At 48.2% G+C, this 14,625-nt stretch overlaps 2 protein-coding genes across 3 annotated transcripts in view; both read right to left on the bottom strand.

Moving 5' to 3' along the window:
* Positions 1-1,024, bottom strand: part of FIGLA (folliculogenesis specific bHLH transcription factor) — a 12,718-nt gene extending 11,694 nt beyond the window's left edge. The window contains 1 exon segment of the mRNA XM_005867831.1: positions 1,017-1,024. Within this exon segment, the coding sequence (XP_005867893.1) occupies positions 1,017-1,024 (8 nt within the window).
* Positions 1,025-7,388: 6,364 nt separating this feature from the next.
* The window catches only part of CLEC4F (C-type lectin domain family 4, member F), a 14,720-nt gene continuing 7,483 nt past the window's right edge, over positions 7,389-14,625 (bottom strand). For both annotated transcript variants that reach the window (XM_005867783.2, XM_005867784.2), the window contains 3 exons: positions 10,682-10,833; positions 9,584-9,702; positions 7,389-8,404 (listed from right to left, as the gene is read on the bottom strand). In XM_005867783.2, the coding sequence (XP_005867845.1) occupies positions 8,254-8,404; positions 9,584-9,702; positions 10,682-10,833 (422 nt within the window). In that variant the 3' untranslated portion in view covers positions 7,389-8,253. The remainder of the gene's footprint in view (positions 8,405-9,583; positions 9,703-10,681; positions 10,834-14,625) is intronic.

Below are 14,625 nucleotides of genomic sequence, written 5' to 3'. Positions count from 1 at the left end.
GCCTTGACTTACGAGTGTCCCGACTAACGAGTTTTTTGAGATACCAGCTGTCTCTCACCGATTTTTTGCTTTGAGTTGACAGAGTAATTTGAGTTAACGAGCTCCTTAACGAGCTCGGTCTCTGAACGAATTAAACTCGTAAGTCAAGGCCCCACTGTATACAGTTAGATAGGTATGTTTTACAAAGCATTTCATACTGTTATTTCCAATTCCAATCCAACACCGCAGGTTTCTCCCGAGTGTCCCCCTTTTCTTATTTGTAACTTCCCACTTTCTTTAAGAATATATATTTTAATACATATTTATATTTTCTAAAATATATTTTTGTTTGCTCTAAGTTCATTTTGAGGCAGATAGAAGGCAACAGGAGCCAAATGTGTGGGAATGAGGCCGAAAATGGAGATAGTTTACCCATTTTCTCAACTTTCCTTGAGGATCAAAGAGGACATGATTGACATTGTTCTATTTTTATCGCCAAGCCCTTGAGTGGACCAGCTGGTGTGTATCAGGAACCCAGTGTAAGAACCTTATTCTTTCACTAGGGGCCCAGTGCACAAATTCCTTCACAGGTGGGGTCCCTCAGGGTGGCCTGTGGAGATCGGGCTCAGCTCATGCCCCCAGCCTTGCAGCCCAGCAGTCCCGCCTGGTGCCCCACCTTGGCCTGGAGCCACCCCCTCATCTGCTCCACCATCCCACCATGGTCCTTCTCTCATCGGGGCCCATGGGACCAGCAGGGCCTCCACTGTCACCCAGGTCCACCATGGTCTGCGTCACCCCCTGGTGGTCACCGCACGTCATAGCGAGTGGTTAAAATCCTGGTCTCCTGGTGGAACGACTGCTGGAGGAGACAATTTGCATATTAGGCTTTTATTACGTAGGATATTTGCTCCCCTCCCTCAACTCCAACTGTAACTTTCTGGCCTCTTGGCTGTTAGAGTCCTCCACTGAACCACCTGTTCTGAGGGAGAGCAGTCTGAGCTGAGTTGTTACACCTGATAGGGACTTAGTGCCAATACCTGGCCATCACCCGATAATGCAATGGTCTAACCAAGGGTTTATTTCTCCTTCCTCTAACAGTGTGAAAGGCATAGGTCAGCAGTGCATCTCTGCCCCTCATGGTCACTTAGGGACTTAGATTCTTTCCAAGGCATGCTCCTCCATCATTGCTCCTGGTTGTCGTCTCCAAAAATGGAGCTGGTGCCCAGCAGGGATCAAACCTTGAAGCAACAAAGTCCCAGGCCATTCACCACAATCAAGGTGCAGAGCAGGGTCAGAAACTCTTCTAGGTGTACCAGGTAGAGGCCAAGGAATCAGTTCAGGGATTTAGGTGCTTACACGAGCTCTGGGAGGATTGAAGGAACAGGGGAGCTCTGAGTTCAAGAACACACACGACCAAACCTATAGACCAGGGAGCAAGGAGCCATTGCTCCTGCAGCTGCCACTCAACCCCCCAAAGCTGGGAAGGGGCCACCTTCTCTGTGCAGAGACAGTCCTCACCTCCGGGCTTGCCCACAGGAAATAGACAAAAGGGCAGGGAGGTGTGCTCTGCCTCACTTCCACGCTAGGAAGCTCGCACAAGTGTTTCTAATTACATCACCTTAATTGGCATCCAGAAGCCTGGGTACAAGGGGTTCGTGGGAAATGGAGCAATGAGAAAAGGCAGCCTGGAATAGGGGAGTGAGGATGGGGGTTGAGAGAGCCCATCCATCTTATCTTCTACCCTGAGACACAGACATTGCTCCTTGCTCCATCTCATGCCCAGCATGTTCACCTCATCAATCTTTGCCTGTTCGTTGCCCTGAGGCTCCACTGAGAGGAGCCCTCCCTCCTACATCTGCCATCCTGGGTGCACTCAGCAGCCCCCCATCACCCCAACCAGACCGAGGCTCAGACACAACTCCCTTAATCTCCTTTGCTCAGTCAAGACACAAAAGAGCTGCTAAAAAGCAACTTTAATAAGGAATACAAAGAAAGACATTTTTAAAGGGATCAAAAACTTCAAAGAGACATGTCTACATTGCCCAGAATTCCTGTCCAAATTAACTTGGCAATGTTACTCATAATCACATAAATTTGTATTGTTATAATAATAAAAGCATAATATGCTAATTAGGCCAGAGATCCCTCCGGACGACCTTCCAGATGAAGCCGGGCTGCGAGGGAAGCCCGGGTCCCAGGTACCAGAGGGAAGCTGGTGCCAGCAGCTGGGGAAAGGAAGGCCTACTCTTGCATGAATTTCATGCATCGGGCCTCTGGTTTTTACACATTATTTACCACATAGTATGTACTATTTTATCTCACTACTAGAGGCCCGATGCACGAAATTTGTGCAAGGGGCTCGGCCCCTACTGCCTCGGCGGCTGCCTCTACCTTAACCCCTGCCCGCCACAGCTTCGTCCAGAAGGTCGTCCGAAAGAATGTCTGGAAGGCTGTCCGGTCTAATTAGCATATTATGCATTTATTATTACAGATATCCCTGGGAATCAGACTTAACTCCCATTGTACAGATGAGAAAACTGATGCCAGAGAAGTTGAATGATGAGCCAAGGTCATGCTGCTGGTAAGTGGCACAGCCAAGCCTAGAATTCAGATTTGCTGCCTCCACTGTAGTTCTTTCTCCTTGAGGTCTGAGTGGCCTCCCTCCCTAAGTCAGTGGGCCCAGCACCACCCCCCGCCCCCCGCACTTCCAGTTGACTTGGTCCATTGGCAAGCAGAGCCTTAAGAGAGAAGCAGGGTCTGTGAAACATGCCCCACATTCACTTCCCCTGAGGCTCTTCCTCCTCCACCCACACTGGGCATGAGCTGGGGTTAATCTTGGCCACATCACCGGCAGGGTTAACAGTGGGTCAGAAGTGCTTCTTTGCCAAGACTAGAGAAGAGGAACAGACCCACAGGCGTTGTCCCCAGGAAGCTTCAGCAGGTGCAGAAAGATGCCTGGCAGCCTCCACGCAGGGGTAGGTGGAAGCTTACAGCCCCACGGGCTGTGGGGCCTCACAGAGGGGCTGAGACTTAAACAGGACCCCAGGGTTAGTCGCAGGTCAGGTGGAGGAGCTGCTGTATCACAGGACCCTTGGACAAGTCATTCAAACTCTAGGCCTCATCTTGCCACCTGTAAAGTGGAGATTTTACTAGAACCTTCCTCAGAGTTGTAGTGAGGAGGCGATTAGGCCACTGGCATAACAGTAACAGCTGACGTTGCACAGAGGGATCCGTGGGCCATGCACCACTCTAAACTTGTATACAAGAACTTTCTTAATCCACACAACAGCCTCAAGGGGGAGGTACTCTAATATTTTCACAGAAGAACAACTGAGACACAAAAGTCAGGTAACTGGTTTTCCCAGCTAGAAAGGGGCAAAGCTGGGATTGGACCCGGACAGTCTGGCCACAGAACTCGGGTCTCTAACCACCAATCTCTCCTGCTTCATGTAATTCCCACTGTCCTGTAAGTGATGGCTACAGCAGCAGAGATGATTTATGAGCCAGACAGAACGTCCAGAAATTCAGCTATTGTACAGATAAATACTAAGGGACTCATGCAGAGGGATGTTCTGAGCACCAGTGCAAAAGCTGCAGTCAGAGCTGGTTGAGAGGACGCTGAAGCACAGGGCTCAGTTCCCATGGCCTGGTAGCGAGATATTAAGAAAGGCTCATTGGGGCCACCTCCAAGAGGGCCTGGAGTCCCTCTTCAAGGTGGGAATGGGAAATGCTTGTCAGATATTAGAAGGGTAAGATTACAACAAAAGCAGGGCTTAGGGGAGAGTGAAGAAGCAGTGGGGTGCAGGCTGCTTTAGGAAAGACAGGGGGAGCTAAGAGGCGAATGTGTGCTGCAAAGACCCTTGTCCTGCAGGAGGAAGCCTTCTGAGGCCCGGCAGGTCCCTTTTCTATCCTAAAACCCCCTTCCCACCAGCAACCCAGGCCTCCTTACTCTTCTGTGATTTTTCCTGGGGTCTGGGGCCTTCACTGACCATGGGATTGGTTGGCTTGGAGCTGCAGGAATTGCTGGCAGCAGATAGAGTTAGAGTGACTTATAAGTGGCCCTTCTAAGTGAGAACAATACCAAGGGAGAGGGTCTTTCTGGCAGACATGATGCCGGCACACTGGGGGGACGGGCCAAAGCCCAGGCCTAAATCTGGGTACAGTGTATGGGAGCAAGTGTTAGTAGAGGACACTCAGAGTTGCTGACCGTAACATGGGCACATTTTCCTCTAAATTAGTGACTTTCCTCATCCTCAAAACGCTGAGACATCTTCCAGAATGTGTTCACTCTCCGGACGGAGAAGTTGTCCCCTGACCCCAGAAAAGCAGGCCTGGGAGGTCATTTCATGACAGCAAAGAAGCCTGTGCTTTCTTCCCCCTCTGCCTGAGTCAGGCTCTCCCCCAAGTCACAGGTGAGAGCCCAGCCTCCATCAGGTTGGGTCCTTGTATCCAGAAAGACTGGAATCAGGGCTCTGGGAGAAGAGGCTGTGGACATCAAGGTGCCAACAGCACAGCCCATGTGGTGACAATTGTCTGTCACTGCCTGCTACTGCCACCAACACAATCCATGGTCACCAGCAGGGGCAGCTGTACAGGGTTTCCACAGCAGAGATAGGGTGGGGCAGGCCCTCCAGGGTGAGAGCTGGCCACTTCCCCCAGGATAGCTGAGGACTTCACTCTGGCTCCTCAGATGGCTCCACTCAGTCTGCAGACAACTTGGTTCCTCTGCCATTCTGACTCCCTCTTGGGGAAATTGCAGCTTTCAGAACCTCCCTGGGAAGAGAGACAGGGCCAGCCCAGGCATGAGAATTGACTCTGGAGTGAGCAGGAGAGAATCCTTCATGTTTATTAACGGGTCCCTGTCCCGTTACCTTTGGACCACAGGCTGTGGTTGGCTGGATTGATGATGCAGAGCTGCCTGCTACTCCAGAATGTCACCTCCCTCAGGATTCAAGCTCCACGGGACTCCTTGCTGTGGCTGTGAGGGGCTGAGTCTCCCTGCCTCCTGCTAGAATACCAACTACACGAGGGCCGGGACTTTTATCTGTTTGTTTCACTGTTGAATCCCAATAACCTAGAAGAGTGCCTGGTACATAGTAAAGGCACAAGAAATATTCCTTGATTGAATGAATATTGATAAAAAGCAAAATTCTTCAAGTAGATTTAGAGGTTATGAATCCTTAGACATAAAAAAAGGAACTCTGAAATACATAAATCAAAAGCTTTATAAATACAAGACTGTGATAAAATGATACACATAGATTAATGTTAAACATACAAGAGGGTTTTTTTAATCCTCTTAGAGAAGTTGATAGGCTGGGCAGACAACTTATAAATGAAGGATATATGTAGAACATCTAAATAATAACAATCACAAGCCTAACGTAATAAATATGCCCATGGAACATTTATAAAAAGCGAGCCTATACAAGACCAAAAGAAAATCACAGTAAATTCCAAAAAAGCAGGACACATTATTTAACACTGGCTGCTATTTTATTTAGTATAAGACAGAAAAATCCTAAAAATAAAAATACACACATTCATGTCTGTTTTTCTCCAAAAATCTACTATAATGACAGTGAAGAAATAAAAACAAGAAAAACACAGGATGACAAAGAGAATGGGAGAAGACTCAATAGCAGATAAGGCATTTCAACAACATGTGGAAGCTGGGAGTGGATGGATGAGTGGTAGCTGACTCAGCAAAACTGAGAAAATGGAACTCTACCACAGTAGTAGGGTCTGAATAGGGGTAGTAAGTAAAAATCAGGACAACTCGGTGAACTCAGAACTCAGAAATACCTGTTACCTCTGAAGGCAGGGGTGCAGGGCAGACTGAAAACAGAAGAACTGGCTTACCCATCTCCTCCTCCACCTTCAGTAACCAGGCAACACCCCACTGCCTACATTGCAGAAGGGTGGTTTATATCCAGAGAGGTCCGCACAGCCAGACTGAAGGAGGGAGCTTCAGGGGCCTCTATATATGAAACAGGGAGCTGCCTGGCCCCCTTTTCCCTCTGGGCCCATAGACTGCTAGCCGCTCAGCTTCTATTTCCCAGGCCAAATATTGAAGAATTTCTTTCTGAGGAATGTGTTAACCTCTTGTTAGTGGATGGGGTCTGGGCCTGGGGTGGGTCTGCCTAGGGCCTGCTAGTAGTGTGTGGGTCCTTGACTTTGTGTAGGAAAGATTTCACAGCTTGGTCCAGGTGGCTTTTGAGAGTATGTTTTGTAAAGCCAGGGACAGTGAAATAAAGGGAGGATTTAAGGTAGAAGAAGCAGCAGGAGAGGAAACGTCAGAGAATAGGGGGCCTTAGAGACTGGGTTAGGGGATTAGCCCAGGGCAAGCTGCCACTGACCGCTGCTCCCCTGGTTGCAAGTCTTGTGGGGTCCCTTGGAGTTTAGGAGAAAAACAGCAGAGATACAAGGAGTGGGTGTGCTCTTGCGAGAGAGCGCACCATGGATCCTTTGTCTTGAGGCTTCTTATCTTTCTTTGGCCAGAATCCTAGGGGAGGTCTCAGAGGAGGTTCTTAACAAATAGTCATTAACTTTTCAGGTGTGTCCTTCAATGTGTTGATTCATCACACACATTGTGAATACCGTGTGATTCATTAGCTGGATGTAAATTGCTCAGATTTTTGGCCTTGTTTAATTATATTGTCTCAGTTTCCCTTATTCCACTTGTCAAGGAATCTCCCTAGATTCTTACTATCCTGACTCACTTGGAGGAACTGCAATCAGAAATGCAGGGATACTCTGATGACAGATGCAGCTAGCCACTTCATGCCCTTCAGTAGAACCCACCAATCACCAAGCTTGTCCCATGAAGATCTAAAAACTTTTGAAAAACTTAAAGGAGACTTGCCCTGCTACATAACCAAACATATTATAAAACTACAATAATTAAAACAACGTGTTCCCCGTAAAGGAAAAGGGAATTCATTGGAATGCAATCAAGAGTCCAGAAACGAACTTGTGAATTTCGTATTTGAAAAAGTTGGCTTTTCAAGTGAGTGAAAAAGAGTATGTTATCATTTAATGATATTTGAGAAAATTCCAGATGGCTTAGTAATATAAATGTAAAAAATAAAGCTATATAAAAGTAGTAGAAGAAATACAGCAAAATGTTATTTCAATCCTGGGATAGAGGAGGGGTCTCTAAAATTAATAAAAAGCTAAGAAGCCATGAAAGAAAAAGCCAAAAAAAAAAATATGAATGCACACAGATTAAAATCTGATTCAACCAAAGATATCATAAAAGGTAAATATATTTCCATTTCTGATCAAAGGAGTAACTGGACCAGCCCTTTGCTGTAAGCAACTAGAAAACTGGACAAAATACATGAAACAATTATTTTCAGACATTGGACAACAGAGCAAAACTGTGATTCGAGCTCCTGGATGGGGAAGCAGACCGGATGAGTCCTCAACACCCCAGGGTTCTTCCTTGACACTCTTTTCAGACCACAGTGCAGGGAAGAGGGCCCCACAGGGTCATGACAGTCTCACTAAGCTGGAGAGAGGAAAATGGGAGTTTGGGGAGACAGAGAGTGCTTGAATCTTGGAAGGAGTACAAAGGGGAGGGAGCTGTGCAGTGAAAGCACTCCAGCAATGTTAAGGTTCCCTCTGCATGCATAGGGTCGGGGGACACCACAAGGCAGGGCAAAGAACTGCTCAGAAATTCTTATTCTGAACTGAGCTGGCAGAAAGCTGAGTCCCAGGAAGGGGGAATGAGGTCACAAGACGAGGCCAAAGCCTGAGAGTGTAACAGTCTGAAGACGAGACGAGACCAGCCACTGGAGAGAAAGAAGGTTTTGCAGTGGTTTAAAGGCCTGGAGAGATCCAGCCCCAGCCCATCTGCTGCACCTAAATGCAGGGGACAATGGGGTGGCCATGACTTGTTTCAGGAGAAGGGACACTGAGGAAGGAGAACCAATCCCAGGAGAAGAGGGTGTGGCGGCTGTCGCAGAGACAAGTACAAAGCTTCTGCTCATCCACAAGTGTTTATTGAAGACCTGCTGTCTGACAGGCCTGCGCTGGTTGCTGAGGCGGATACAGAAGCACAGCAAGGCTCTTGCCTTGAGAAGCTGTTCATCCCATAGGGTCCTACGAGGTAAGCATGTTTGAAGGGTTAAATAAAAGGACAGGGCAGGAAACACAAAAGGCCAAATGGAAGGCCCCAGAGAACAAGTTGGGTTCAGAGGCTCAACAGGACATCATGGTGGGAAGGGTCCAGAGCTGGCAGGGGCAGTGAGCCCTCAGCTCTGGCTTACTTCAGGCCACACCCTGGCTGAGGGGCTTCTTGCAGATCCACTGATAGAGGGTATTACAGTTGTTGTCATTCCACTTCTGCTGAACATGAACACAATCTTCATCCTGCCCATTCCCGTGCTGCCAGTTGTCTGGCTGATTATCATTCCAAAACCTGGAAAGAAGAAGGCTAGATGAAAGAAGCCCCCCGCCCCCGCCTCTTCTGTGGCATAAGGAGCTGAAGTGACATGGGTCCCTATTTTCCTGGTGGCCCCAGGATGAGAACAGAGCTGGGCCCAGACTCACCATCAGGGTGCTCTGCTGAGGTTGTCCTTGGTTACTGAGTGTGGAGAGCGGTTACAATGTTTGGACAGTTTCAAGCCTCCAACTAATGAGAGGGCACAGTCCTCTCATTGCCACGTGCAAGTCCCAGCTTGGGGGGCAGATCCCTTCCAGCACAATTATAGCCAACAGCTATAGTTGTAAGCTTGAACCTATGGTCCGAACACGTGACCCCAGGTATTTGAGTGATGTGGGCTTGATAGAGTTCAGGTGCATGTAATTGAGTAGGATCGAAACCCATGAGAATGTTGTAAACATCTAGACCACGCCCTTATTTTGCCTCGTGGAATCTGGCTATAAAATAAAGACACGGCTTGTAGTCCGTGGCGCTGTTGCTGGCTCTCCATCAGAGAGGAGAGCGTCCCACCCAGACCCAGCTATCTTCTCTTGTCTGTCTTTTCTCCATCCTTCACCGCCCCCTCTCAGGCTCACTGAACCTGGCTGAGCTGGCGTGGCACATAGGGCGCCCTGGGGCTGAGTATGCCATGGCCGTGCTGGCTCACCACAACTGAGGATCAAGGGAGAGAAAGGGTGTCTGAAGCTATGAGCCCCCTCCCCAGATTTCACATTCAGATACCTTGTGATGGGGGACCAGGCCTATGTAGAGTGTAGACAAGCAAAACAAACAAATAAACAGGAAGGTCTTCTTATGGGCTGCCTGCCAACCCCAAGATCATGAGGAGGGGTTCGGGCAAAGATCGCAAATATGCCCAGGTGTACACACACACGTCATACACATCACACACATCATGCACATCACACACGCACAAACATATCACCCATACATCACACATGAAAATACACACACACTGTACACACACATCATAAATAATCACACACACTGCATATACACATCACATATACCATACACACATCAAACACATAACATACACATATCACACATATACCAGTAGCACTCAGTGGGCAGGTATACACACACAGGACAGGGAATCACTAAGCAGGCCTGCCCAAGACAGTACCTGGGACAACACCAGACAGTGACTGGACTCACACTCTGCTCCTAGCATAATTGAATGGTGTCCCATCAATCCAGCGCCAAGAGCCCTCCGTGCCCCTGTCGTTGAGGCCAATCCAGTAGTTGGAGGACCGTGTGAACTCCGTCAGATATGCCTGTAAAGAAAAGGCAGTGCTGCTTGACCCCGAGTGAGGAGCTGGTTCCCCCAGCATGTAGGAGAGGAGTCCAGGGCACCGCCTCCTGGGCCCAGGGCATGCAGCCCACTCCTCTGAAGGAGCCGGGTCCCTCCCTGCGCCTCCCATGGTTTGTCCAGGATCTAGGGCAGCAGCCAGGTTCCCTCAAGGGAAGTTCAGCTTCTCCCGTGTTGACTTAATGAGGAGTGTGGCTTTACTGAGACAAAGAGACATGGCTGAGAGGGGCGGAGAGGGGAGGGGAGAGGCGGGGGGGGGAGAAAGAGGAAGGGGGAGAGAGAGAGAGAGACCTGGAGACCTGGCCATGGTTTATTAAGAAGTTTTGTTTTACAAAATAGCATGTCTTTTGACAGACATACAAGAGCAGTCTCAGGATGACACAGGGATGGGCGGTGCTATAAAATGAATTACGCCAAACCTACTTTGTTAATAACCCTAGTCAGTGCTGACAAGTACCTTTGGCAAATGAGCCCCCCAGAGCTATAATGCCTTTGGTGGTCCTCAAACTCCTATTGTGCATCTGGCCTTGCCCAGAAGCCTGGGTCTCCTGTTCATGGACCCTCCATAGCCATTGGATTAACTGATGTTAAAATCAAGATTGACAACTAGAGAGGAGGCTGAGGGGCTAAACGAGGGGATGGGAGGGAAGAATGTTTCCAACACTTTAAGGGCAGTCACCTGGTGCCACCTCCCTTTCCTCACTGCTGACATCTGTGGGCCTCTGGGTGTGGACCTCATTCATTGAGGACTTTGGGGTTTGCTGTCAGTGCTTCTACCTCCAGTGCTAGATGCTCACTGAAATTCAATAAATATTTGCTCCCTGACTGATGAGGTGACATGAAAGTTTCTGCCACAACTGCTCTGAGAGGGGCAAAGCCAAAGTATCAATGGCCCTTATCCCATATCCACCCCAGCAGCACCATCCCAAACCCAAAACTCTGACCTGCTCCTCTGCAGAGGTCACCGAGGCCAAGTGGGCTCCCTGGGACACACAGGACTTCTCAGCCTCCTGCCAAGACTTCTTGACGTGAGAAAAGTAATACATGTTCCTGTTGTAGACCTTCCAGCCTTGCAGGATCAACTGGAGAAGTTCATCTGGAGCAAAGGTTGGGGACGAGAGAGAACCAGGGGCTGGCTGTGGATATCCGAGAGCTGGCTTCCTGACCTCTCAGGGACTGACCACTGAGTGTCACAAGACCATGCAATGCTTGTTGCCTTGCAAGGCCCAGGAGGCTGCACCCCCAGCCTACTACCCACTATGCAAGGGAGGTGCAGCCAGGAACACCTCACTCCATCACTCCAGGGATCCTCAGGCAGCTTTGTGGACTCCTGCTTTCTGGTTATACTATCCTGTTTCCCAACTCATTGCTATCACCTGACAGTCCTCTGCACCTCAATTCCCTGCCATCTCCCTACAGGGAGATTTCACAGCCACCCCATGGCATCACTCATTTCCATGACTTTATCTCCATCCACTTCAGCTGCCCACACCCAGGGCCATACCTGGGATCTTGTTGTCACCTGGTCTGCCTGACTTCACAATTTTCAATTAGCTCCTCCCTGAGCACAAGCTCTGATTCTCTCAGCTCTTTTGTTCCTCCCTGCCATGGCACTCTGCTCCTTAACATCATCTGCACCTAGAACTCTTCGAAATGGTACCATACAGACTCCCTTAGTCATCCAATTATTCTTTTATTCAACATTCATGCCCGGCCAGCATGGCTCAGTAGTTGAGCGTAACCTATAAACCAGGAGGTCATGGTTCAATTCCTGGTTGGGGCACATGCCTGGGTCGTGGGCCCAATCCCCAGTGTGGGGCATGCAGGAGGCAACCAATCAATGATTCTCTCTCATCATTGATGTTTCTATCTCTCTCTCACTCTTCCTTCCTCACTGAAATCAATAAAAATATATTTTTTAAAGATAGAAAAAAAATTCATTGTTCAACGTTCCTTAACGTCTATGCCTTAACATCATCTGCACCTAGAACTCTTCGAAATGGTGCCGCACAGACTCCCTTAGTCATCCATTCATTCTTCTATTCAACATTCATTCATGGCCAGCATGGCTCAGTGGTTGAGCGTCAATCTATGAACCAGGAGGTCACAGTTCAATTCCTGGTCGGGGCACATGCCTGGGTCGTGGGCCCGATCCCCAGTGTGGGGCATGCAGGAGGCAACCAATCAATGATTCTTTCTCATCATTGATGTTTCTATCTCTCCCTCTTCCTTCCTCACTGAAATCAATAAAAATGTATTTTTTAAAAAGATAGAAAAAAACATTCATTGTTCAATGTTCCTTAATGTCTATTAACTAGGCACTATAATACAAAGATCAATAAGACATTATTCATGCTCTCAAGGAAGGTACAGTCTAGAAAATCAGACCGGTGTTGGAGATGCATTGATTGAAAATCACATGCATGTTACAATAGAGGCAGGAAAGAGGGTATGGTCTGTTTCATCTGGGCTGGATGTGGGACACAGGGAGGACACCCTAGGTAGGAGCTCACTTGAGCTGAGTCTTAAGAGACTGAGGGACAGTCTGCCAGGTGGTCAAGGCCAAGGAGAGCATTCCTGGCATGGGGAAGAGTTGACACAAAAACACAAAGGTGTGAAACAGCATGGCATGGTGGTCTGTTCAATCATCAGTGTGATCAGTACATAAGGGTAGGAGACAAAGTTGAGCAGGTTCACCAGCACTGAATCATACATCCTTTGTGGAGGAGTTTGGGATTTTCCCCCTGTCAACAATGGGAAACCCGAAGGCCACTGGTTCCTTTCTCTCACATCACATCAAGCCTATATTAATCTAGAAAAACCCTCGCAAGCAAGTCCACCAAAATGTTAGCAGTTGGTTCATATAGAAAATATAAACATTTTCACGGAAATGCAAGTGGTTATTTTCTACTCTTTTTCAACATTTGCCACGTTGCCTATAATTAATATCTAGGTTTATTATGTAAATATCGATGACACATAGTTTTTTAACCCCTCCCTCTAGCCTGCCATTCCCCGCACCTTAGCCTCATCTCTGTCCTCTTCAGGCAAGCTCCTTGAATGACTTCTGCACCTTATCTTTCACTCACACCCACTGACCATGGTCTGGCCTCCAGGCCACACACAACTCTCCCCTGAAACTTCATTGCATTGACTTACTAACTGGCCAGAGTCCATGAATGTTCTGGCTGTGGATATCCGAGAGCTGGCTTCCTGACCTCTCAGGGACTGACCACTGAGTGTCACAAGACCATGCAATGCTTGTTGCCTTGCAAGGCCCAGGAGGCTGCACCCCCAGCCTACTACCCACTATGCAAGGGAGGTGCAGCCAGGAACACCTCACTCCATCACTCCAGGGATCCTCAGGCAGCTTTGTGGACTCCTGCTTTCTGGTTATACTATCCTGTTTCCCAACTCATTGCTATCACCTGACAGTCCTCTGCACCTCAATTCCCTGCCATCTCCCTACAGGGAGATTTCACAGCCACCCCATGGCATCACTCATTTCCATGACTTTATCTCCATCCACTTCAGCTGCCCACACCCAGGGCCATACCTGGGATCTTGTTGTCACCTGGTCTGCCTGACTTCACAATTTTCAATTAGCTCCTCCCTGAGCACAAACTCTGATTCTCTCAGCTCTTTTGTTCCTCCCTGCCATGGCACTCTGCTCCTTAACATCATCTGCACCTAGAACTCTTCGAAATGGTGCCGCACAGACTCCCTTAGTCATCCATTCATTCTTCTATTCAACATTCATTCATGGCCAGCATGGCTCAGTGGTTGAGCGTCAATCTATGAACCAGGAGGTCACAGTTCAATTCCTGGTCGGGGCACATGCCTGGGTCGTGGGCCCGATCCCCAGTGTGGGGCATGCAGGAGGCAACCAATCAATGATTCTTTCTCATCATTGATGTTTCTATCTCTCCCTCTTCCTTCCTCACTGAAATCAATAAAAATGTATTTTTTAAAAAGATAGAAAAAAACATTCATTGTTCAATGTTCCTTAATGTCTATTAACTAGGCACTATAATACAAAGATCAATAAGACATTATTCATGCCCTCAAGGAAGGTACAGTCTAGAAAATCAGACCAGTGTTGGAGACGCATTGATTGAAAACCATGTTCATGTTACAATAGAGGCAGGAAAGAGGGTATGGTCTGCTTCACCTGGGCTGGATGTGGGACACAGGAAAGACACCCTAGGTGGGAACTCACTTGAGCTGAGCCTTAAGAAACTGAGGAACAGTCTGCCAGGTGGTCAGGGCCAAGGAGAGCATTCCTGGCAAGGGGAAGAGTTGACACAAAAACACGAAGGTGTGAAACAGCATAGCATGGTCTGGTCTGTTCAATCATCGAAAAAGATTCCCAGGTGATTCTAATGTGCAGCCAAGCTTGAGAACCACTGCATTAGTGGGTTGTGTCAAGGTGTTTCTTGTTTTTTAAGAATAAATTATGAAATATCATGGTGCATTCATATGGTAAAAGTTTTGTTTGTTAAGTGTGTGTGTGTGTGTGTGTGACACATCATTATTCCGGGTCACAAGGTAAAATGAATTTCATGCTGTGGTTGCATTTAAAACAGTTTGATAGCACCATTCTGCCCCCGACCTACGGTCCTTTCAGCCTGCAACTCTTCAACTGCCCTCTTGGCCGCAGTCCAGTCAGACAAGCTGCTTGAAGCTTCCTGAACCTCGTGGTTTCACATGTCCTTCCCTGTGAACCTGCTACTTTCTTACCCTATTTGTTTGTCAAACACCTACTAGCTTTCCAGGACTCAGTTCAAGGGCCATTTTCTCCACAAAACATCTTTTGATCTTTTCTCCTCTGAAAGATTTCCTCCCCCTGCCCCTTGGAAGATCCCTTCTCTACACCAGAGGACATCGG

The sequence above is a fragment of the Myotis brandtii genome, unplaced genomic scaffold (assembly GCF_000412655.1).
Source record: "Myotis brandtii unplaced genomic scaffold, ASM41265v1 scaffold251, whole genome shotgun sequence".
Classification (NCBI taxonomy): Eukaryota; Metazoa; Chordata; class Mammalia; order Chiroptera; family Vespertilionidae; genus Myotis; species Myotis brandtii.
Note: the sequence above shows the minus strand (reverse complement) of the source record. Positions and strands in the feature narration are given on the sequence as shown.